General features: G+C 41.5%; 2 protein-coding genes across 9 annotated transcripts; one reads left to right on the plus strand and one right to left on the minus strand.

Annotated features, from left to right (window-relative positions):
• Positions 1–298: 298 nt before the first annotated feature.
• msmbl (microseminoprotein, beta-like) lies at positions 299–6,289 on the minus strand. The gene is made up of 4 exons (XM_078251606.1): positions 6,248–6,289; positions 1,635–1,716; positions 1,428–1,533; positions 299–428 (listed from the first exon to the last, which is right to left on the minus strand). Exons 1-4 carry the CDS (start codon positions 6,287–6,289, stop codon positions 299–301), a joined length of 360 nt encoding a protein of 119 aa, XP_078107732.1.
• On the plus strand, positions 6,029–24,159 carry kansl3 (KAT8 regulatory NSL complex subunit 3). 8 transcript variants are annotated; one of them, XM_078251599.1, is made up of 22 exons: positions 6,029–6,221; positions 7,636–7,910; positions 8,470–8,640; positions 8,764–8,854; positions 9,713–9,898; positions 10,022–10,150; positions 10,268–10,384; positions 10,469–10,558; positions 11,617–11,688; positions 11,816–11,890; positions 12,868–13,025; positions 13,161–13,224; positions 14,711–14,899; positions 16,095–16,251; positions 16,570–16,647; positions 17,279–17,458; positions 17,939–18,026; positions 18,658–18,785; positions 20,505–20,611; positions 21,435–21,630; positions 22,675–22,793; positions 24,055–24,159. In XM_078251599.1, the coding sequence occupies exons 2-22, from the start codon at positions 7,699–7,701 to the stop codon at positions 24,058–24,060; spliced, it is 2,613 nt and encodes an 870-aa protein (XP_078107725.1). In that variant the 5' UTR covers positions 6,029–6,221; positions 7,636–7,698; the 3' UTR covers positions 24,061–24,159. The 8 variants fall into 8 exon arrangements, with proteins under 8 accessions (XP_078107725.1, XP_078107723.1, XP_078107724.1 ...); XM_078251597.1 differs by having other exon boundaries at positions 6,030–6,221; positions 10,469–10,567; XM_078251598.1 differs by having other exon boundaries at positions 6,030–6,221; positions 10,469–10,567; positions 22,678–22,793.
• The last annotated feature ends 331 nt before the right edge of the window (positions 24,160–24,490 follow it).

Consider the following 24,490-nt stretch of genomic DNA (forward strand, 5'->3'; position numbering starts at 1 on the left):
TGCTGAACTTCAAGTGCAGAATTGGTGGAGTAGTTTGTGTTTTTGTGCACTTGAGATTCTCTTCTTTCTCAAACAAACAAAGTTAGGCAAAAAAGTAGTGAATCATGAAGAAATTTACAATTATTTTTTTTTGTGGAGATTTTATTTTATTTTCAATTTTCAGCAGCTGTGCTTCGTGTTTGGTCGTGTGTTACAACCAACACAACAGGCAGTGTTTCCCGGTGAGAAGCCTGTGAGGGATCACACCTCCATCTTTCTCTCTCGTCCAAGAAAATACTGCAGACCTTCCGAACAGCCATCACTTCCCTACTGCTCCGTAAATTGGACATAATACAGATGGGTCGTCCTTTTTGTGCACTATGTGTTGACAAGCTTTCGAGTCAAAAACTGACACGCAGTCATCAGGGAACTGTGTGGGGGTTGAATACCTGCAAATACACAGTAAACACACAGTTAACAGTATATGTAAATACAGACATGAATTAAAAAGTACGACACGTGGAAATGGCAGAAAAATGCACTAATTTGGTACAGTTAATTCAAGATGGCGGACTTCCTGTTGAGTTTAAGGAATGGGTCCAATAGGCTTTTTTGTACTTCTCACCATGATACATATGTGTACCAATTTTCATTAGTCTAAGTGAAAGTTAAAGGAAGGGGCTTAAACTTTGAAAACTGTTAGGGGGCGCTAGCGAGCCATTTTTGCGTGCCTTTCACAAAATCCTTAAAATACATAAATGTTCACCAGGCCTGATACGACTGTCAATTTTGGTGAGTTTTTTAGTATGTTTAGGCCCTCAAAAATGCAATTCATTCATAATAATTCCTTCAGTTTCTATAGGGCCTTCGCCGACGTTGTCGGTGCGCGGGCCCTAATTAATTAGCCTGGATACAAGCCGAACTTAGCCCCGCCCACAACATTTGAGGTCGGGAAGTTCGGTCTGGACTTGATCCGTTGTGGAGTATGTGTACTATGCTCGAACCAGAGCTGTTTGGACCAATCAAATTGTCAGGGCGGGCTTTATACGATGATGGACAGATGACCAACAGCAACGTAATCAACCACGTCACCAAAGACCTGGGTTGAATTCGTTTACAACAAAGATGTCTGCCGCTGGAGAATTGAGATGTGTAGATAAAAGAGGAACAGAGAACCGCGACCAAGGCATTTGTCGATCAGAAAGATGTTTTTGCCGTCCTTTCTACGGGGTTCAACATACGTCACATACTCCGTTGCTCTGATTGGTTGGAGGTCTATCCAATTGAGTGCAGAGACATTTTCTTTCCTGGTTCGGTTGAAACACGCCCCATAATCACAGCCCAATGGAGCAGTATCAGACTCAGATTCTGACTAGAATCTGAGTATGACGACGTCAGGCTACTAATTAAAGTGTTCTCATTGAAAAACAGAAATGTTTTGTACTTACCCAGCACAACAGCTACTGCAATCACAGTCCATACATCTACTGTTTCTCCATCTGGATCCCACAGCATGCCACGTCTGATCCACATCGTCCTGACAATGGGTCATGCCTATGGGTGGAAAGAAAAAGTGGTGAATATTTCAAAATGTAAATGACATAAATATAGCCTACTGTATCTCTGTATTTGTAAGGTTTTTTTTTTTCTTTTACCTCCTTTCATGGCCTTATGGAAGCATTGAGCGTTTGACAGTGACGCCAGAGCACATAGCAGCAAAGCCAGAGCCAAGTATTTCTTCATGGGGAAAAAAAACAGAAAACAAACATCACAGTTTTAACATTTGATCTCAGCATACTGAATCCAGATATGTATCCCAGTTTCCAGATTAATTCTTCTTTTCTTTTTCTTTTTTTACAAAAGGCTTCATAGTTCAACAAATAATATTTAGATTTTTAATCTAAAGTAGTTCATGGATTACTTTCTTATCTAACAAATCTATAACACTCAGAATCTGCAAATATGTTTAATGTCATGTCTAATATATTTCTAATATTTCTCTTGTGCTGTTCTTTCACAAAGACTGTATACATTTATAAATGAACTACTTCAAATGATTCCAGTCGGCCCCTGGTATATTCTCTAGCTTTTATAAGGTCCTCGGCAAAATCAATTTGTATTACTTTAATCCACTAGTAAACATCAGGTTTTATAACAACTCCCCATGATTGGCATTACTTTATCCAGTCAAAACACAAATTCAGCTCCCAACAAACAATTCATAACCATCTATAAACTCACCATATTGGCAGTCAAATGTTCATCCAAATTGAATTATGTTTAGGTAAGAGATTGAAGTATCCTGTATGGTTAATGAAGGGCTCTGTCTTTTAAACAGTCTGCTGCAGGGACCTTTGGAATTAAATAAGGGGAGGGGAGGGGAAGGGTGGTCAGCAGTGTTGGGGAGTAACGGAATACATGTACTGGCATTACGTATTCAGAATACAAGTTATGAGTAACTGTATTCCGTTACAGTTACAATTTAAATAGTTGGTATTTAGAATACAGTTACATTGTTGAAATCCATGGATTACATGACGATACTTCTCTCTTTCATGAGTTTATTCACTCTCGCAACATGCATTTCCCAGAAGCCCCAATATGAAAACGAAAAAGTGAGCTATTTGCGTGATCACTGATAGAGGTAGAGATTGAGCCGGAACAACAGCAGCACAACAGAGCCAGGGCAGGAATGCGTTTCTATCTTGGAAATTCAAACAGCATCTCACATTAAAGAAAGAGAAGAGAGAACGAAATATAACTGTGCAGTGCAACCTCTGCTTGCCAGCAACCAACCTCCTTTCAGCGTCCAAATGACTCCACCTCCAACCTGAAGAAGCATCTTGTTGACGTGCGACTTTACATTCTCCTACGTGCTGATTCACTAGCCCCAGAGCCGTTGAAAGATTGACTAGCCCCGTTTGACATGTTAACTAACTTTAGCTAAAATTAGCTCGCGGTAGCTGAGACTGCGGTTAGATTTTTGTAGTATGCAGTTCGGGACTACAAATACAACAATCTATCTGCTTGTTCAGGTACACATTCAGCCAGTTGGAACAGAAGAACACACCAGAATAGGCCTGTTTAGTAAGCTGGATGTGATGGCCGCAATCCTACACTTATAAAATGCAATTCAATGTGAAAGTAATCCAAGTATTCAGAATACGTTACTCAGATTGAGTAGAACATGCAGTGTAAAAAGCAGAGTCGGAGTATCGTCTACTCTTATGTAATTATTTTGGAGTGAAAATGTCTCAGTATTTTGGTGCCCTTGGACATTCTGGGAACCAACAAACCAACTCAGATAACACATTTTACATAACCTGAAATGATATTTAACCGTCCGTCAACTAACATAATTACCAACTCAGACTAACTTGCATACTTCTTCAGTAGCCTAAAGCAGACAAGAACATGGAAATTATGCATTAAAACAACAACACACACACACTCACGAATGAGATAATTCACAGGCATTATAGTTCATTATTTTAAGGTTTAGTACATTGTAGAGGGAGTCCATGATCCAGACTTGTTTTTTAATATTGTGTATTTGTATGTGCTTTTATTGTCATTTTTGATGAATAAAGTTTTTGAAAACATCATGTTCTGCACATCTTTGAGTCTACAATCTCTTCACAAACAAGCCAGAGAGGTTAAAGGGTAACTATGTTTTTTTTTCAACCTGGACTCTATGTTCCTATGTTTTTGTGTCTAAGTGACTGATGGGAACAACGATCTTTGAAACTGGTCCAGTATTAAGCAAGGTCGCTGCAGTCGGCAGCGTTGAAACAAGCGAAAATGTAAGTTAATAGGGCAATTGTTCAGCTTCACAAAAGTGCTCGTTTTGCCACTGACAGGCCCAGATTAATATTCTAAGTGTCTGACAACATTATGGAAAGGATCCCTTCAGAGATAGACCTTTAAAACCTCTTTCAGTTTAACCGGCAACAGCTCTGAAGTCGCTAGCGCTAAACCCACCAGACTCCATTTTAAAAAGCAATACTTTTAGTGTGTCAGACTGACTTGCAGAGCAAATCTCAGATTTGCCGAAAGTTCGTCAGGGTTTTCCCAGGCTAAGGTTAAAGTATCCTGTATGTTTAATGAAGGGCTCTGTCTTTTAAATAGTGTCTGCTGCAGGGACCTTTGGAATTAAATAAGGGGAGGGGAGGGGAGGGGAGGGGTGATCAGCTTACGGGAAGAGGTCACTCACCACCGAAAGGTCGACCTCCCTAGAAATCTTTTCCATAATGTTGTCAGACACTTAGAATATTAAGCTGAGCTTGTCAGTGGCAAAAGGAGCACTTTTGTGAAGGTAAATACAAGCTGGACAATTGCCCTATTAACTTACATTGTAGCTTGTTTCGCCGCTGCTGACTGCAGCGATCTTAATGCGAGCGTAATACTGGAGTAATTCAGTGTGCCAATGTGCTGCAATAGCAGCAATCGGCACACTGACTATTATCCCCCATACTTATTCCGCCACATTTTTGTCCTGCTACTAGTCACGGAGCGTTGGCAACACATGCTCACAAAATACATCAAACGTGTGACTTTTCTAAGAGATTTTCACAAAATCGGCAAAAAAACGCTGCAAAATGTCCCATCTTCGGGAAATCGCTTAACATAGCTCAAAACAACCCCTCTTTGGGGCCATACTGTATCGCCATACTTTAATGTAGAAAAATAATTAAAAGTTTAAACCAAAGACAAGACTTTGGCCTTTATTGGGCTGAATGGGCATTCTGATATCAAGCACGGTTTCTACCAAATCACAGTTTATGTATCGTCCAGTTTTCAGCCCGTTTCAGATTTTCCAATATGTGTGTATAGGGACGGAATGTTGAGAGTTAGAGAGGAAGACAGAGGGTGAAGCTACAGTACGATTCTCTGAAATTTTTCCAAACAAATCTCTCAAAGCTCAAAGCTCTCTCCCCTACAGTTTTCACTCTTCATACATCATGGTTGGTCAAAATGTAGGACATTTTGTGCCAGTCGCAGACATGTAACTATGGAATCCACCGGACCTAAACTTTTGGCTCTGTTCATACCAACTGTCGTTAGAAACAATGAAAAAAAATATCTGGAAGGACGCAGACGGTTCCCTGTTTGTTACCTGATCTGTGTCGCATATATTTGACACCACAAACATAAAAACCACATCAATGCGTTCGTCAGACTCATATCTCTCTGGTGATGATACTATTTTGTCGTTTGGACCCACGGTTTTTAAATTAAAGAACCAAATTCAGAGCTATAATCATCAATAAATAGACATTTTTCACCTGTCAAACATACAGTTTCCCCCTTCCCTCCACCACTCCTTCAGTGCGCAAATCACTTTAGCAACACATACTGCCACAGGAAGAGGAGAGAAGATGACGAAAGGAGAAGAGGTGTTATTTGTCAGCTGATGTCATGATGGACTAACTGACCAACTGACTGACTCCTAACTGACTTCAGGCCTCAACACCAACAGCTGTTTTTGCTTAATCTTTAATACTCTGAGAGATATGACACCCTGCTGAACATCCTGTGCAATGATGGTATGTTGTGTAAGAAATGTGAGGACAATAGCTGTCCAAAAAGGGCCTTTTTCTCTTCTCCTCCTGGTATTTCTTGTATGATTTAATACAGGAGGCAGTGTCACAGTTGGTGGACACCGCCTCACTTGGAAGCCCACTGTGCCTCATGTGAAAGTCTGTTTGCCTCCCTAAGCACATTGTTAGAAAGGACACAACATTTACTACATTGTGATGTAAAATAAATGTATGAGAGTTAAAACTGTGGATGGTATAGCAAAGTAAAAATAAATTTGCATCTGCTGCTCCTTACTCAGTCAGTTGGATCCCCCACTCTGAGTCATAAAAAACATAGGAAAATAGGGTCCTGGTTGGAAAAAAACGGTAGTTACCCTTTCAGGGGTTGTAAATGATCCAGAGTCTGCTTTAATCCAGTCCATGTTTTGCGTCGCTCACTGGCGCGCCACAAACTGGGTTGCCAGTTTTCTTCATATGTAACCCTGACTGTCCTACTTGTTTTTAGCGCCCCGAAAAGGATGGATGTGGAGCCGAACATGGCAACAGATCACACAACAAAAGGAAGTCAGGCTTGTACGCACTGAATATTTGTGCTTTAAATAAACCTCTATAATTAACAGAAATACGTCTTTTTTTTATCTTATTTGGCTCAAAAGAAGAGTTTAAACCGTCTTGGAAAACATGGAATAATAGAGCGAAAAGGTGAGCAGCAGAACAGCGATACACACCCCATCTTGATAGCTTTTAGCTTGCTGTGCTAACGTTAGCATTGCAGGCCAGCCCACAGTCCTCAGTCCCTTTACACAGCGATAGCTTTAATGATAAATAATGAGCTAACAGACACGTAAAGTTATTATATTATTTAACCGACGTGTTAATAGTAGTAATAGAAGTTATATCATCCTAAAACAGGTCCATTATATATGATAATGATACCTAGTATATATGGCTGCAATGATTAATATCTTTGCACACCCTGCACAAAATCGTAACGTTACATCTTATTTTCCTTTCTAAAAGCGTTTGATTGTACATAGTTGTTATAATGTCTCAGACATATTTTTATGGCAATATTTCTGTTCTATATTTCTGCTCTTAACTGTTGCAGTACCTTGCTCTATTGTGATTGTTTATTTTATTTTCATGTGTTTATTGTTTTTCCCTAAACACACCAAGACCCATGCACGTGCAACCTTACTTAAACTCATTCTGATTCTGACGTAATGGGTGGTGCTCACCGTGGACAAGGCACCTGAAACCTGCTTGTTTGGATTATTTGTTTGTTGTTGTTGATGTTTTTGTTTTACACAAATAATACAGATCATTATGCACATAATCAATAAAAGATATGATGGAGAGATGCAAAAACGGGGCTTCATTTGGGCACTCTTCAATGCATAGTTTATGTTATCCAGTTAAAAAAATAAAAAATAAACTTTAAAAACTAAAATACCAAGCCTGTAAACAGCCTAGGGGGGGGGGGGGGTCCTTTTTTTTTTTTCTCCAAAAAGTTGATCTGCTTTTTGCAGTTTTCCTTTCATATTGTATTTAATTATAAGGTTTAAATACTTAATTTTGGTGACTTTTTATGCACTAATTTGTGCTGGATTAGCTTGTCTGCTGGTATCTTAACAAGCACGCTTTATGATGCACCGAAAATATTTACTACAATGTTGTCAAATTGCTTACCAAGATCATGTACCACCTTTTTTAGTCCAAACGCACGCACACATGCACACCTCACAGATTTTGCTATGAGTGCATATAGTTAGTTGCATGGATTGTTGATACATTGGACCTCAGATTGTTACATGTTGCGTGCCAGTTTAACACACTTACAAAAGTGGTGCTTTTAACAAGATTAGGGCTTCGGTTTGGTTAAGATCATTTCTATTTGGGGGGAGATTTGAATTATTGGCAGTTATTGACTTAAACTATAGACCTTTTGGCAGTGAGGGGGGTGTCTTTCGACCCACCCAAACCCCCCTGTCTACGGACCTGAATACTGAAAAGGAGAAAGAGGAAAAAAAAAATGTTCCTTGGTGGAAGGCAAAGAAAGGAGTTTGTTGTTTTCTCAGTTTATCTCATTTAATACATTTTGGCTTCTCTTTGCCAGTTTGGTCTGAATCCACCCGAGTTGTTGAGCTCTTCCCGGGGCCCTTTGGGGCCCAGGAGGAGGATGCATCGAGGTGGGGATAAAGACTTCCAGATATCGGCACGAAAGATGGGCACATCCTTGCTCTTCCAGCTGTCGGCTCACGAAAGAGAGCTGGATTTGGTGTTTCTGGACCACAGCTATGCCAAGCCATGGAATGCCCACCCAGACGCCAGCAGCGCCCGGCCCACCAGGACGCTGTTTGTTACCCCTCGCCGCCAGCCTGAAGCCTTGTCGTGAGTCAAAAAGCTCCGTATCATAATCATGTATCTAGGGCCGGGTACTGATTTCAATACTTTTTTTACTACTTTCAATACTGATTGGCTGTCTAATGTTACACGTCGTAGAGACACGCAGGAAAAAATCTACGTTACGCACAGAGACGGCTCATGTACGTAAATAAGACTTGTGTCGTAATGTTGTAATTTTTTCTTGTCATAATGGATTTTATGAAATTGGTATCAAAGTCACGGTATTGGTATCCGTACCGCTATTGAAAAGTTTTGAATGATAGCCAGCCGTACATGCATCTGAAAAATCCCCTAGTGATGAATTTGATCACTAAACTTTTTTTCTGCCTTGAAGTAACCCCTTCAGCTTCTTTTTTTCTTATGCAACAGTTATTTTGTATGTATATATTTGTTTCTGTATTTATTGTTTATTCATATGAATGCTTAATATGTTTGTTTGTTTGTGTATGTATGCACCATTCACCAAGGCAAATTCCACATAAGTGTAAGTTGTTGTGCCAATAAGCCCTTTTCTGATTGATATTCTTTTCTTTTTTGTCTGCAGAGACTCTGACTCTTTGTTAGATGTAGAGACGGTCACAGCGACACCTGTTCCTCTGTATGATAACCAGAAAGCTCTCAGTGTGATGAAGGAGTGTGAGCGACATGTTCTGTTTGCTCGCACGGTCGCTGAGAGCCCTCCGCCCCCCGATGACTGGGAGGAACACGTAAACAAGTAAACATCTGGAGCCGATCCGCTGTTCATTTATTATCTACCTGACCCTCGTGTTCATCGAGAAGATGTTATGATCGAAAGTATCTCAGGCATTGTTTTGACTTTGTCATTATTCTGTTTCAGGACGGGATGGTCAGTGGCCCAGAACAAACTGTTCAATAAAGTCCTTAAAGCTCTACAAGCTGAAAGACTAGCCCGCCTGGCCAATGAAAATGTAAGTTGTGCTCATTTAATTCTGTTCTCAACAGCTTTAAATTTAAAACATTGAAAAGAGTTATTGGTCTCTGAAATCATCATTATCGGTTATTTGATCAGATCTAACGATTGTAGTTGGTTTAACAGTGGACTTATTTAGCTAGTTTTGTCTTCAAGCTTTTTGAGTATTATTTGTTTGTCTGCTCGAGCTTTTCCAACATTTTAGACAGATATGGAAATAATAATGGTCCAAAATTATGTGAAAAAGGAATGTTTTTTTATATTGAAAAATGAGGACCCCAAAACCCACCCATTGCGTGCACCTATGTCTTCCACAAACCCTAGGGTTAACACTAAATGCTTAGTCTATATTTGAAACCATATGTATACTTTCTCACTTGTTCGATAACCTATGCACTGTTAATAAACCTAAAAAAAAAAATCCCCATTTCCCCCCATTTAGGAATAAACACGTTTTGCAAGAGAAATAACCTTGCAAACCAGTCCACTATGTTTTGGACACTAAAAGCTCTGGGTTATAGTGTACAAACACAGGGTTTGGTCTTGTGACAGAATCAGAGTAGATCATTAATGCTATTATACAATGTTGACTACACACAACTTTAATATTGGCCAAAATCAGCATTCTAGTCTGCATTTGTACTGCATATAGTTTTACTGCAATATACTTGCTTTTTTGGATGAGCATGTGCACTCCAGCATGTATCATCATTTGAAATGCACCTACTCGGTTATTTTGAGTTTCACGATTTTGAAGTTAAGGCAGAGTATCATCGTGTAAAGTGATATGTGTGAATAAAGCCATTTGTATATAATTGCCATTGTTGGCGTCTCGTGTGATCTTGTTTCCCTTTAGGCTTCCAATGAGCCGATCTTGCGGAGGATAGCCGTGGACAATTGTGCCAGGAAGGTGCGGCATGCATTAGCCAGTGTGAACTGGGACACCAAACTGACGCAGTGGTTACACACTACCATGATTGAATCCTTAAGCCTCGCTATGCTTGCTGCTTACCTGGATGTTCTGCAGACTCTCAAAAGCAAGGTATGATGGGTGTAATTGAATAATGAGTAAGAATCCGTCTTTATTTCTTGTCAGAGGTCTGCACCAGTGTGTGCAAGATCTGGGATTTTTGATTCGTTACTACTCCTCTTTGTGCCTTGGAAGCTGCCGTTGCTGATTGACAGAATGTTGCTGACAACAACAAAGACTGGCGCTCCAAGTGCAGAGGCCCTGTCACTGCTGTTAAAACGGCCCTGGGACCCAGCTGTTGGAGTCCTGTCTCAAAACAAACCGGTAACACACTGTACCATTGTAGTAGAAACCATTTTCATACAACTTACTTTGACTTTGTTCTTCATGATGTGTAAAAGTTAAAGACCAGATCGCTGTCTGTTTTCTTCTGTGTTTTAGAGCAAGCTTCCTGGAGCCCCACTCATCCTAATCGCACCATCAAGCCCAACCAATCCTGCCCTCTCTACCTCGCGGCGAATGAGATTCTGGCAGTCACAGCTCTCCTGTTTGGGAAAGGTCTTAAGTCTTACTCAATTAAATCTATGTTACCAAGATTATTAAATCTCAAAAAAGTGCCTATAACAGCTTTTTCTTCGTCAGGTTATTCCTGTGCACAGTCACGTGAACAGCGGCGCAAACATTGGCATCACACAGTGCTTAGAGCACATGTTGGGCACGGTCAGAGCCAAGGTGATGGAGGTACAATCATCTGTTTGTATTTGCTGCTTTTGTGACTGTAGTTGCAGAGTGATGGTGATATTGTTTGTAGATAATCCATGTAGTTGATTTGTTTTTAATGTGCATTCACAATAGCATTCATTGCATGAAAGGCAGTCCTATACCGGCCAAATTAGCAAAACAGACTCAGGCTACATCTACGCTACTACGTTTTGGTTTAAAAACGAATGACTTTTGCAATGTTTACGCCTCGCGTCCACACTTCTCTGGCGTTTCCGAGCGCCTAAAACGGAGACATTTGGAAACACTGCTGCCCCCGTTTTGGTTTGTAAACTCCAGGGTTGCTTTGTAGTCTGTACGGACACAAACGGAGACCTTTGGAAACGAAGACGCACGTCAGTCTTTTCGGTTAGGTAGCGTACAGACCTTTCAGTAACAGTTCCACCTTGTCCTCGCTCAAAGATAATAAATCCGTGCTCTTACTTTTCACCGTTGTTGTTCTTTCTCCAAAGTATTTTCAATTTATACATCCATGATTTTCAACTGCAGAGTAACGTCAGACAATCTGCTTCCTGTTTACACTGGCGCAGGCATGCCCAGTGTGTGTGAACGGTCATGTGATATGTGTTGTCAGATGTGTTGATATGGACGGAGATTAGTTCTGCTACTGGAGCTAAAACTCTTGTGTGGACTGAGATCGTTTTTTTGTCTCAAAATGTCACCTAAAAATAAAATAAACGTAGTAGTCTAGAGGTAGCCTCAGTCTTTTCTAAATTTCTTAGCCCTTGCAGAGCACTGGTTTTATTTTGTGTCCATTATTAACTGCCAGTGCTCAGTACGTGCACATTAAACCCCACACTGACCTACTAGACATGTTGTGTTAAAATGTCTCATTGAAATGAATTACCCGAAAAATAATCTTGTCTGTGAAGCGTTTTTTTTCTACGCTTCAGTAATCATGTCTGTGAAAAATGAAACCACGTAGAATACAGATTCTGTTTTCTTTTAATGTTGGATTTTGTACATGATGTGTCTAGAGCTGTGTTGATTGTTATACATTCAACCACCAGGTTCACAGTCACTTCCCCCACAAACCCATCATCCTGGTCGGCTGGAACACTGGTGCTCTCATCGCTTGTCACGTAAGACTTCTTATAACGCTGATCAGTGTGATCTCATGTGAAGCTTAACAGTTTATACCCTTGGAAAATAATTTTTTTCTCCTTTTTTAAAGCGTCCTTAGTTGATTACTTACTTTAATAATTACAGGTATCCCTTATGGAGTATCTGACCGCTGTGGTGTGTCTCGGCTTCCCCCTGCTAACAGTCAACGGGCCAAGAGGGGTAAGACCTAAGACCTTATCTTCCAATGACATGCATTTTTTTTCTTTTATATGTTAATACTTCTTTAATGTCATTGTTTCTACTAAGAAAAAGTGACCTTTATCTTCGGTAGTTGTAATGAATGTTAACCTCCTACGTCAGGAAACGTTTGTTATGTTCATTCAATATCACTAGATCTTACTTTTGTTGTTGTTTAGAAGCACAGAGATGTGCCGTTTCAATGAGTTCTTCCCTGTTATTGTAGGCCTTCCAGGAGCTTTTTATTCCAGCCTGAAACTACAGTGTCTTTGAACAATAAATCCATAATTATGAACCCATAAATCAAGTTGTGTAGTGTTCGATATTGCGGCATCATTTCAGACTAGCGTAATTCTGATTGTTTAGCATGAAGGATAACACCTGGGCCTTTCCAAAGAGGGCTGCATGTGGGCTTTTCTGAGATACATCTGAATAGTTTTGTTTGTGTTAATTACAGTGTTGGGAGAACAATTACCACAAGACAAAAGTCATTATTATTTTCTATATGATTTTAATACGTTTCTGTAAAATGTAATCTCTGCCTAGTTTTTTTTTGTCTGTATAGTCCCAAACATTTTGGGCTTTTCCGCCTTTATTTGATAGGAAAGCTAGGTGAGAAAGTGGAGAGAGAGAGGGGGAAGACATGCAGGAAATTGTCACAGGTCGGATTCAAACCCTGGACCTCTGCGTCGAGGCATAAACCTCTCAGTATATGTGCGCCTGCTCTACCCACTGAACCAACCCGGCCACATTGTATAACAAATTATACTTTTTTGCGATATCCCTGCAGCATACCATGGTAGCCTAGGTTGTACTGAAAAAAGAAATGGTGTCTATAACTTGATTGTGATAACAGAGTTGAGGTTATACAAGCATTATTACACAAAGATCAGCCGCCCCAAATATTGGGGGAAAAAGTGGCTTAGACGTTGGAGGGTTAATGTGCTCCTGGTTTGCAGGATGTGGACGACCCGCTGCTGGACATGAAGACTCCGGTGTTGTTTGTGGTTGGCCAGAACGCTATGCATTGTAGCATAGAAGGCATGGAGGAGTTCAGAGAGAAGCTGAGGGCAGACAACAGCATGGTGGTGGTGGGAGGATCAGATGACAACCTCAGGTCAGTCCCCGCCTCGGACCGCCGGTTTAAGAAGCAGGAACTATACAAATATAATTTTATATTCTTTCTAGCTGAGCGTAAGGATTTTAATATCATTCAGTAGTAATGGTAACACTAAGTGGTGTCCTTCCACAGAATCAATTCAACAAAGATGAAATCAGACGGACTGACGCAGACCATGGTGGACCGCTGCATTCAGGTTGGTCCTTGTCAATGCATATATTCAATTTACTCCGTTTTGTCTGGAGTGTTTCTCATCGTCTACAAAATATTGATATGGCAGTATATTGTTGTCCTTGGTGCGATACGAGAATGGATACACTGGCGCCAAATATAGATTTTTTTCATTAATAAAATATGGCGCTCTGAATAAATTTCCCTGCGCGCTACTTCATGGCTCCTCAAGGTGGCGCTCAACACATGAGTGAGGGAAACATAAGTAAACAAGCCGAAGAGGAAGATGTTTTCAATGGGATGTCAGACAGCAGTTTGTTGAAAATAACAGATGCCCCAGCCATGTTTAAGTCCAAAGTCTGGACCCATAGTTGCTCTATAGTTGTCATTTTAATTTACAGACTGAAAAACTTAAAGTGAGAAAACCTGCACTTAACCTTTTCACGACATTTTGTATTCATAGTTAGACAGATATTGTGATGTATGATAATAGGATTGTCTAGCAATATATTGATTATCGCAGAATTGCTGTATCATGATATTATTGGTATTGTGAGCCATGTATTGTGATATTATCAGTATTGTGAGCCATGTACCGTATCGTGATATTATCGGTATTGTGAGCCATGTATCGTGATATTATCGGTATTGTGAGCCATGTATCGTGATATTATCGGTATTGTGAGCCATGTACTGTATCGTGAGATTATCGGTATTGTGAGCCATGTATAGTGATATTATCGGTATTGTTAGCCATGTACCGTATCGTGATATTATCGGTATTGCGAGCAATGTATTGTATCGTGATATCGGTAGCCATGTATCGTGATATTATCGGTATCGTGAGCCATGTACCGTATCGTGATATTATCGGTATCGTGAGCCATGTATCTTATCGTGGTATTATCGGTATTGTGAGCCATGTACCGTATCGTGATATTACCGGTATTGTTAGCCATGTACCGTATCGTGATATTATCGGTATTGCGAGCCATGTATCGAATTGTGGTATCGGTAGCCATGTATTGTGATATTATCTGTATTGTGAGCCATGTACCGTATCGTGATATTATCCGTATCGTGAGCCGTGTATCTTATCGTGGTATTATCGGTATTGTGAGCCATGTACTGTATTGTGGTGATATCGGTATTATGAGCCGTGTATCGTATCGTGATATTATCGTTATTGTAAGCCATGTATCGTATCGTGAGGTACCCTGTGATTCCCACCCCTAGTCTGCAGTACCTTTTTAATTTTTTTATTTAAAGATTCTTTTTTGGGCTTTTCCGCCTTTAATTGACAGGACAGCTAGGTGAGAAAGAGGAAGCCATGCAGGAAATCGTCACAGGTCGGACTCGAACCCTGGACCTATGCGTCGAGGCATAAACCTCCCAGTATATTTGCGCCTGCTCTACGCACTGAACTAACCCGGCCACAGTACCTTTTTATTTTTAAAGAAAACCAAAACGTCTATGATCTTGATAACAAAAGTTTTGTGACTAATCTGCAGGATGAGATAGCGGACTTCTTGTCAGGCGTCCTCGCACGGGCAGAGGGCCACAGCCATGGCTCGGGGGAGACGAGGGACCTGGACACGGAGAAGAAGAAAAGGCCTCGGCGGGAGCTTCCCTTCGACATGGAGAGAGGACGGCCTTCCTCCCCTGCGCTCAGAGTTCCCATTTCACCATCAGGTTCAGAGGTCAGTTAACACCGGCTTCAATTACCAACATTTCTCAAATGGTTAGAAGTGTCACTTATTTTGAGCCTTCAGATGAACCACCAGGGCTGCATCTGATTATCAGGGCCACACACACAATCTGCCGACGCAGAATTCCGCAGAATTCTTTGCAGATTGTTGACAAATTTTAAAAAAGCAATTAAAATAAAACCCAAAATGCTATGTCCACCCCAAGCAGAACAACAGTATGTTAATTTCCACAGATTCCTTCTGGATCATTGCTGAAAAAACTGTGAAAAACTGCAGATTCTGTTTGAGGCTGCTGATTATTAATTTACTTTAAGAACACTTTAAATAGTATCGCTTAATATTTCTATTTCTTAATGGAATGATAATTGATGACAGTTGCATCACATGTGATGTTTGCTTTGTACCGTCAAAATTGGAAACGTTTTAGACTGTCAGTCTGTCCAGTCAAGAAAAAAATATGAAATATAAGAGAATTGGTATTGTTTTGAAAGTCATTGCGTCTTTCTCACACTTTCTCATTTTTGCTGAGTGGGAATAAATGCCAGATATGCCAGATAATGTGAAACTGTAATCTGCCAGACAGCAGTGTGTTGAAGTTGGCAAGTTTTGTATGACAGCGTTTCACTTCCTCCACTCCCTTAAGTAAAAGAATTAAGGTAATAAATATGTACTATATTCTTAAGTTTTCACTTTGTAGCCTGCATTTGGGAGGAATTCTACTACTACTAATATAGACCTCGTTTGAGCTGGTTGCAACAATTTGCAACTATAGCATGTTTTCTAATGAGTACTTAAAGCAGTATGTGTACATGTTCAATAACTGACACTAGAGTTGCAAAGATGAATCGATTAATCAATTATTTGTCAACTATTAAATTAATCGCTTACTTTTTTTGTTGTTCGTTTCGTTGGTTTGAGTCATTTTTTTATGCCCCTTTTACATGTGAATATGTTCTAGTTTCTTCTCTCCTCTGTGACAGTAAACTGAATATCTTTGAATTGTGGACAAAACAAGACATTTGGGAAACACTGACCACATTTTTCACCATTTTCTGGCATTTTATAGACCAAACAACTTATTGATAGATTAATCGACAATGTATATAATCGTTAGTTGCAGCCCTGATTGACACTAATGAATCATTGCACATCATCAGGTGTTCCTCCTCTTTCACTGTGTCCTCAGGATCTGTCTAGTGTCTGTAGCAGTCCCACTTCAAGTCCCAAACCCAAGACGTCTGGTCTGTCTCCAGCGCAGAAGTCCAGTCTGATCACAGCCACGCAGCTCCTAAAGACCCACATGCAGCGCTCTGGCACAGTACTCACTCACAAGCAGGCTCAAGGTTAGTTCAACTCCGGATGCTTTGAAAACAAACACACAGTACGCAGTCACGTTCACCTACATGTGCGCAGTGATCCTTGGTACGTGTGCGTACACAGCTCTCAATTCACCAACTTCTGCTGAATTTTGCAAAAGCTGTGTGAGCTGAACAGACGGAGTGCGATGTGAAAATGATTGCAACTAAAAGTATTTAAGAGATCATCATGTCAAAACATCTGATGGGGCAAGATGGAACATGACTGAAATACTCTCCTCTCATCCTCTTGTCTCTTCTCTTCCTACAACTTTCTTTTCCGACCTTTTTTCCAATTCATTCCAGCTCAGTTTGCTGCTTTTATGAAACAAAACATGCTTGTGAGGAAAAATCTTCCTCCTGGCAGCCCTCCTTGCATTTTTGGTAAGTGTCTATCCTTCTTCCTTTCTCTTTCCTCTGTGTCTCTTCACTTCTTTCCTCCTTTCCATTGCCCTAACTTTATACATAATGAATGTCACACACTGAAATACTGCACTGGCTCCTCACTAAACATCCAATGTAATGCTTTGAATTTTACATTTCTCAAACTCAGAATAGTACATTTTATATAGCTGAACATTTTTAAGATTTCATATCATGAGGATCCTGAGGATACAAAAGAATAAAACAGCCCAGGTTCAAGCCCCCTCAGCAGTCTGGTAAATATGTAAGGGATCATGTAGAGCGAGGGGGGCCGCCATTATTGCGAATTAAACCCCATCGGGTCTAGTCAGGGCCTTGCCTCAACCTGAAGGGGTTTAATTCGCAATAATGACCCACTCACTCTACATTATCCTGCTTAATACATGGCTACTTACTAAATAAATCAATACGTTTACGCAAGATACTGATTTAAAATGATTTTAATGTTCCTCCAGAGTCTATGATCAGAACTGTGTCCATAGCAGCGGTCTGTTCAGAAATGAAAGACCATAGAATGCCGTAATTGACCATTAAGAATCGTGTGTGTGTGTGTGTGTGTGTGTGTGTGTGTGTGTGTGTGTGTGTGTTGCAGTGCCAGTGACCAGCGATCAGATGGAGGGCCTGGACAGAGATGAACTGCGGCCCCATGGCAAGAGGAGGCAGGCGCCTAACCCCACACCAAGCAAAGCCTCCAAGAGAGCCAAGATCAAGGTCACCATTGTTTCCCAGAACGAGTCAGCAGGGGGCACCATGAGCTCCGCTGCACAGCAAGGTACAAACCCTGGTATCTTTACTTCCTTACTTACATTTGAGGCAATCGCTATGTCCCAATTCAGGGGCTGCAGCCTTCATAGGCCACAGCCAAATAAATAATGAACCCTAAACATGTAGCGTACATGTGAACATCTCTTGTCTCTGAGACCCAGAGCTCCAGTCAACTCCCAGCGGGGGCCTTAGAGCAGGACTGGCCGGCCAGATATCTAGCTACCCCCCCAACACCCCGTCAGAGCTAGCTGGTGTCAGGCCAGTTTACGTAGCTCTTGTGAAAAATTAAATAAAATGGGTCCGTCTTCGTTGCGCTGGTGCGACGCAATTGCTCTACGAATGCAGCCTCCTAAGGCTGCAGCCCTGAATTGGGACATAGCTCTACACTGCGTTTTCCTTTTTAATAAATCGAGCGTTGATCATTGCATCGATGTATCGCTACACCCCTACTAACCAAGCAACATGATATGGTTCTTTTTCCGTGCAGTGGGTGTCTCTGGGAAGCCCTTAACTGTGACAGTGGGACAGACTGTGGCTGGAGCCAAGGAGCTCTCGGGACTTCTCGCAGGCCAGCGGTAAGCTAGCCCGCCCGGCTACACACAGGCACATCCAGTGTAGAGCGCTTGTGCCCCTAATCATGCCTACACCCATGCCAACACTCCCACCCTTTTTGGAGAAACGTGTGTCTGATGCAGAGGGGTTGATGAGTGGTGTAGTCTGAGAGCTAAGTGATGGCCAAACATCACTTTAAGGGTAGCTCCTGAGTAGGGCTGGGCATCGTTTTGATTTTAACAACTCTGATTCTTCCCTTCGATTCCGGTTCTTATCGATTCTCGATTTCCGATTCTTTGAGGAGTTGAAACGGGTCACTCGCTTATTTCACAGACAAGAGGGACATTCATTTGATTCAGTGGTGATTTACAGTTTTACCGCTTTTTCTATGTAAAATAGAGCCGCTTACTGTGCTCCGTGGCTGCAACACAACCAGCGCCAGGAAGTACGGTGGCCACCAAAACTGGCAACCTTTTTAAATTTGGAACCAATGACTGGATTTGAAACCACATTTTACAAACGATTCCAATAAAAAACCGATTCCATTCGAATCGTGATTTTTATTTTATTTTTTAAACGGTACTACCAAGTTGGAACCGGTTCTCGATGCCCAATCCTACTCCTGAGTAGATTGGTGGTTGTTTGTCACTGCAGGTCTGGTAGTCTCTCAGAGGTATCTGGTGCCCTGTCCCCAGGCTCCAGCTCATTCAACAGCGTGCAGCCTTGCATGGTATCAGGGTCGTCCACACCAGTCCTGGCGCAAGCTCCGGCTACTGCCCAAGGTATCTCTGTCCTGTCCTGCCCTGCACGTCTGTTTGCACTCTCAACTGTGCAGCTAATCACAACACTGTGCAGTTCTAACCACTTTGTAGATTGAGATTAAAGCTTTGAACACTGGATGAGAAACAGTGTGTGAGGACAACATATTTAAGTAAACATCATCATTGATTACCTCTTGCGCCATCGCTGTCTGTGACTGTCCCGAACCTTACCCTTTTGGACATTCATATGGTGTCTGTCTGTCTGTCTGTCTGTCTGTCTGTCTGTCTGTCTGTCTGTCTGTCTGTCTGTCTGTCTGTCTGTCTGTCTGTCTGTCTGTCTGTCTGTCCGTCCGTCCGTCCGTCCGGTTTTGGCCTGTAGGGGGATTGGGTAGGAGTAGTTTGTTGCAACGAAACTCCCGCACACTGTCTAACTCGCAAAGATGCATTTCATTTTAATAAGCTATTTTGTCACGGCATAACCAACCCATGGGAACTTAGTAGGTCTGCTCGATTATGGAAAAAAATATAATCACGATTATTTCGGTCAATATTGAAATCACGATAATTTAACACGATTACTCGTTGACTTCTGGAAAGATGTTGCAATCATAAAAATCTTAAAAAACAGTGGAAAAAGTTAAATAAATCAACAGTACTTTTCCTATTTAAACTTTTATTTTTTCATTCAGAACAGAAATAAGGCAGAAAATAAGCGTTTACGTGCAAAAAGTAATGAGCTAAATAATTGTTTTTCTCGATTATTCTGCCTTTTTTTTTATCATTGGGAGCCGAAATCATAATCACGATTCAATTTCGATTAATTGCACAGCCCTAGAACGTAGTTGCTCTCGCGACGTCCCGGATTTCCCCAGGGCTTGGTTTCACTCGTACATTTGAAACCAGGAACAGAGTGACCAGCCGCTGACTCAAAAAGGTGCAGGTGGGGCTTACCTTTTGGTTTAACTCGGGGAACCCCTGACTCCGTCCGTCACACACTCTCTCCATCTAAAGGCTGTTTTATGCTTCTGCGTCGAATCGACGGCGTACCCCCGTACACCCCTCTGCGTCGCCGCGAACCCCCCTCCGAGCCCTCCGCCGTAGCTCGACGTGCACCTCCAGAAATGTGTAACTTTGCGTCGAGGCGACGCGGAAGGCCAGGACTGTGATTGGTCAACTGGTCCTGTGTGTTGATAGTCGGTGTTTCTAGCAGCCTACTGTGGGGAGTAGCAACATGCTAGTTCACTGACATCAGCTTCGCATATAAACTCAGACGTATTTTGGTTACAATGACGGGGTTATCCGTTTGTCAAGTGTCTATATGTCAGTAACGTTTTGAAATTAGCACTAGTCACGACGCCGTAGAAGCGAGGACGCCGCTACGGCGCGGAGTTGACGCAGAAGCATAAAACGGCCTTAAGCCTTCCATTGTCTGCCTCCCAGACTCTCTTTAGCCCCACTGGCACAGGTAGACCACACCCACCCATCAGGCGGCCAATGAAACTAACATGATCGATTATGATGTGACAATCTATCTTTGAAAGTTAGACCGTGTGCGGGAGATTCTTTGCAACTTTTGACCTACTCGCCCCCCCTCCTACACACCTGTCTGATGTAATAGATGTGCAAAGTCTTTTTCCTGCAGCAGTTTGTAGAAGGGGTTGTTGTTGTTGTTGTTGTTGTTGTTAATATTTGCCCCAATTTTCAGCTCCAATGATTCACTGCCTTTGTATTTGTGTGCAGCGCCTTCCGCCAGCAGTCTGCTACAAGGCCTAAGTTTCAGTCTTCAGGAGATCGTCACCAAAGCTCCTAGCTTGGCCTCCACAGCAGTCAGTACAGGCAGCACCCAGGTACCTCTTGGTTACATTGCATACACGTTTGAATGCCCACAATGGAAGTTTTGCTTGTTTAAAGTCCATTCACAAGGAGTTATGTAAACTATACTGACAACCATTTCCAAAGTATTAATAAACTTTATATTATGAAGCACCAAAATGGGCTTTACGTGGTTGAACCAGGGTTCAAACATTTCAGGACCAAAATCAGGCAAAAACAATGAATTTTATTTGTATTGCGCCTTTAAAAAGTAGTTTAAAAAAATGCTTTGACAGAAAAAACAAAAGCACATACAAATCAATACACATGCACATATATCGTCTTACATTTTAGATATCGTGATATGACACAAGTGTTGTCTTTTCCTGGTTTTAAAGGCTGCATTACAGTAAAGGTATGTTATTTTCTGAACTTACCAGACTGTTCTAGCTGTTCTATTATTTGCCTTTACCCACTTAGTCATTATATCCACATTACTGATGATTATTTATCAAAAATCTCATTGTGTTAATATTTTGTGGAAGCACCAGTAGTCAACTATACAAAATAGGTGTTTGGTCAAAAATACTGCCATATTTGATTTTCTCCATGTCGCCCAGCTCTAGCGTGACGACGGGTTGCGTTTTTTCAAAAGTAAAATCTCACCGCAGGCTGCTGCAGTTTTTTTGTCAGCGGCCCCCAGGCTAAACACACTACCCCCATTCACAACGTATGGAAAGACCTGCGTTTTTGCGTATTCTGACGACCGCCGCCGTGTGTGTGAATGAACGCTCAGTCTGTTGTTGTATATGACGAGACTTGAAACTGTTTGTTTGCCTTCTTCTTCTCCACCCTCAGGCGGTCTGTGGCAAGCCCCAGGGTCAGGTCCTGAGCTCCGTCGCTACCAGCAGCAATACTCTGCTCCGGGCGATGCCTGTGGTCACCACAGGAGTGGCTAAAACCACCGCCATCCACCAGCTGCTTACTAACGGTGGGCTGGCCAAACTTGCCAGCAGCTTGCCCGGCTTGGCGCACATCACCAATCAGACCGCTGGTATGTCTCGAACTGCCAAAACACGACGGCCACGTTGAATTCTCAGAGTTCCTGCTTCCTTTTTTGTTTTGGAAAACACTAGTTCAGGACGTCTGTAGGCCAGAGAGGATTGCCGCAGTAGAGGACAGCTGTGTGTGTGTGTGTGTGTGTGTGTGTGTGTGTGTGTGTGTGTGTGTGTGTGTGTGTGTGCGCAGATGATTTGCCTGGAAGAAGCTGACCGTTACGAGGTTGCGGAGTCTGGCGCGCAAATATAGGCTGCGGCATCGGAGGGCAGATCAGCGCCGTACGACATGCTTTGTTTTCGTGTTCAGAAATAGCTATATGGGAAAATTAAGGTCAAAATGTTGAGTTCCCAACTGATGTTTCACACATAATGTTTATGTAGATATGGATGCAAGTGTGAAATAAATATAAATGTACAAAACCATTTTGATACGCAAGAATTGTGAATTAAGTTAAAACAAATGTGGGCTGACCAAATTGAATACCCAAAAGTTCAATCCAGACTACTTTTTATGTCAGATTTGTTTGTTAGAGCTGTCACTTCATGCGTGTGTTTATTTTGTCTGCCTCTTCATGTAGAAACATTTTGTAAACCCTTCCATTAAATCACCTGCTTCTAATATCCCGACCTCTTCCAGAGACATGTTGAAAGGCAATAACATTAGCACATGGCATTACTCAAGCTCTGTTCCTGTTGCTACAATAAAGACTGGAATCCAACTCCCGTTTCCATTGCTCCTGTTTGTTTTCTTTTTCTTCTCAGTGTGAATCAGTTGTACTTCTCACCCCCTCTCACCTAAACTAAAAACTCAACAAAGTTGCCTTTACCTCTCATTATGTTCATTGTCCAACAGCCTGCAGCCTGCTCTCGTTTTAATTTGCTAACCTGACCACAAGGCAACAAAAAAAAGTCATTGACATGTTTGACAACTTTTTTGTGGCAAAGTCAAACACGCCAGTCTTCTTTTACTCCTAGATGCACTTTAGGGGTTAGCATGTCTGGCTGTTAGTGCTGACTGAGTAGTTCTGTTTGTGTGTCAGTAGGGCAGAAAGCCCCCACTTCGATAACGGTGACGCTGCGAGGAGCACAGCCGAGTAGAGCGGGATCTCTCAGCCCAGCTGGTGAGGTTGTGACGCCGGCTCGCTCCCTCGAGCCTAAGGTGTGTCTCATTTAAGCATCTACTGGCTCCTGATTTTGTCATAATTTTTACTTGGAGCTCTTTATTTGGTTACTTATTTCCAATTTGATAGCATGATGTGGTGATTCATGCAACATCTTCCTTTTTACACTGCCCGCATTGTTATCCATACAACCCAATTTATCTTTATAATTTTGCCAAACGCAGCCATATATATATATATATATATATATATCTTAATGAATAATTAATTACCCTTCATAAATAGTAATCCTTAACCCAATTTAACATGGTGTTTTGTAGCTTAATCTGCATTTTAAATTGCACATACTGAGTTAAGTGTACACAGAATTCTCCGCAGATTTAAAATAAAATAAAAATAAAACTCAATGTTAACACATCTCCATACCAAGCAGAAAAACAGTCTAAATTCAGCTGATTTTCATTCTGGACCACTGCTGAAAAAATAATTGCTAATTGTTTGTTCTGCTTAATGTTTGAAATGCCACTAGAAGGCTTTTAATTTAATAAATCAAAGACCTTGTTTTATAGAACAGCTGTTGTCACAGATGCCCCTTTATTTTAGAGGCAGAAGTATTTTGACAGATTTTATATTTTGACATATAATTGTTATAGGAAGTTAGATAAAAATCAGCCATGACTGCAGAGTTGAAACCACTTCCTCAGCTAAGTATTCTCTTCATCCATCTGAACAGCCGGCTGAGTTCTCACATAGCTACTGAAGATATGGACTCTAAAGTTGGCAGTCGGTTCTAGAGCCAGAGAAGTAAATCAAATCAAAACATTTCTTTGTCCTCCAGACTTTTACCCTTGTGTTGTCTTCCTGTCGACCATGCAACGTTTTGTTTTTCTGGGTCAAAATTTAAAATGAAAACTTTATGGTGGTCTTTTTCGACACTTTTGTCCCAATGTTTTTGTCACCTTTTTCGATGATTTTTTGATTTTTTTTCTGGGCTTTTTTTAAGTTTTTCCCCCACATTTTTAAAGCTTTTTCTGACATTTTTGTCACTTTTTTTTGCAATCTTTTTTCAAATCCTATAAAATTGAATTAAACGCCCAAATTCAATGAAAGTAGTGAACTGATCCTTTATTTTATTGGGAAGAGCATTGTATGGAACCATCCAAGTTATTGTTTTGTGACAATTTCGTTAAAGAAAACCCAAAAATGGGTCAAATTTGACCCGAGGACAACAGAAGGGTTGATATCAATAGGATTATTATATGTTCTGTGAGTTAATGATTCCCCTGTGCTCTGTTACAGCAGTGAAAGGTTTCCATGTGGCGATGCACCTGAAGTAAGCTGGTGCTGTGCCAGGGGCATCTGGGAGCCACAGCCTGCCAATGTGATGCTACCCCCCCAACCCCACCCCCAAACAACATGCAGAACACCTGCCACACGTCCTCCAGAGAGTCCCCCTGTCCAGATGGTTTGGAAAAGGCCGGGCCGTTACTGTCGGCTGTGGATGTGCTGCTGCGTTGTCCCAACCTTTACGTGCAGATGTTTGTCTCCATCAGGGGCGGAGCGGGGGTGGGGGGGCTCCAGTCCTGAATGTTTTCTCAAAAAAGCCCCGAATCATTTAGGGTTTTAAAATAACTTTTGTCATTTCCTATCAGTCTCTCTTAATGGACCGGAAAATCAATGAAGCAAAGGTTCTGTTACTGGGTGAAATACCGCCTTCGTTTCAAGATCAGTAATG

This window comes from Sander vitreus, chromosome 5 (assembly GCF_031162955.1).
Source record: "Sander vitreus isolate 19-12246 chromosome 5, sanVit1, whole genome shotgun sequence".
Taxonomy (NCBI): domain Eukaryota; kingdom Metazoa; phylum Chordata; class Actinopteri; order Perciformes; family Percidae; genus Sander; species Sander vitreus.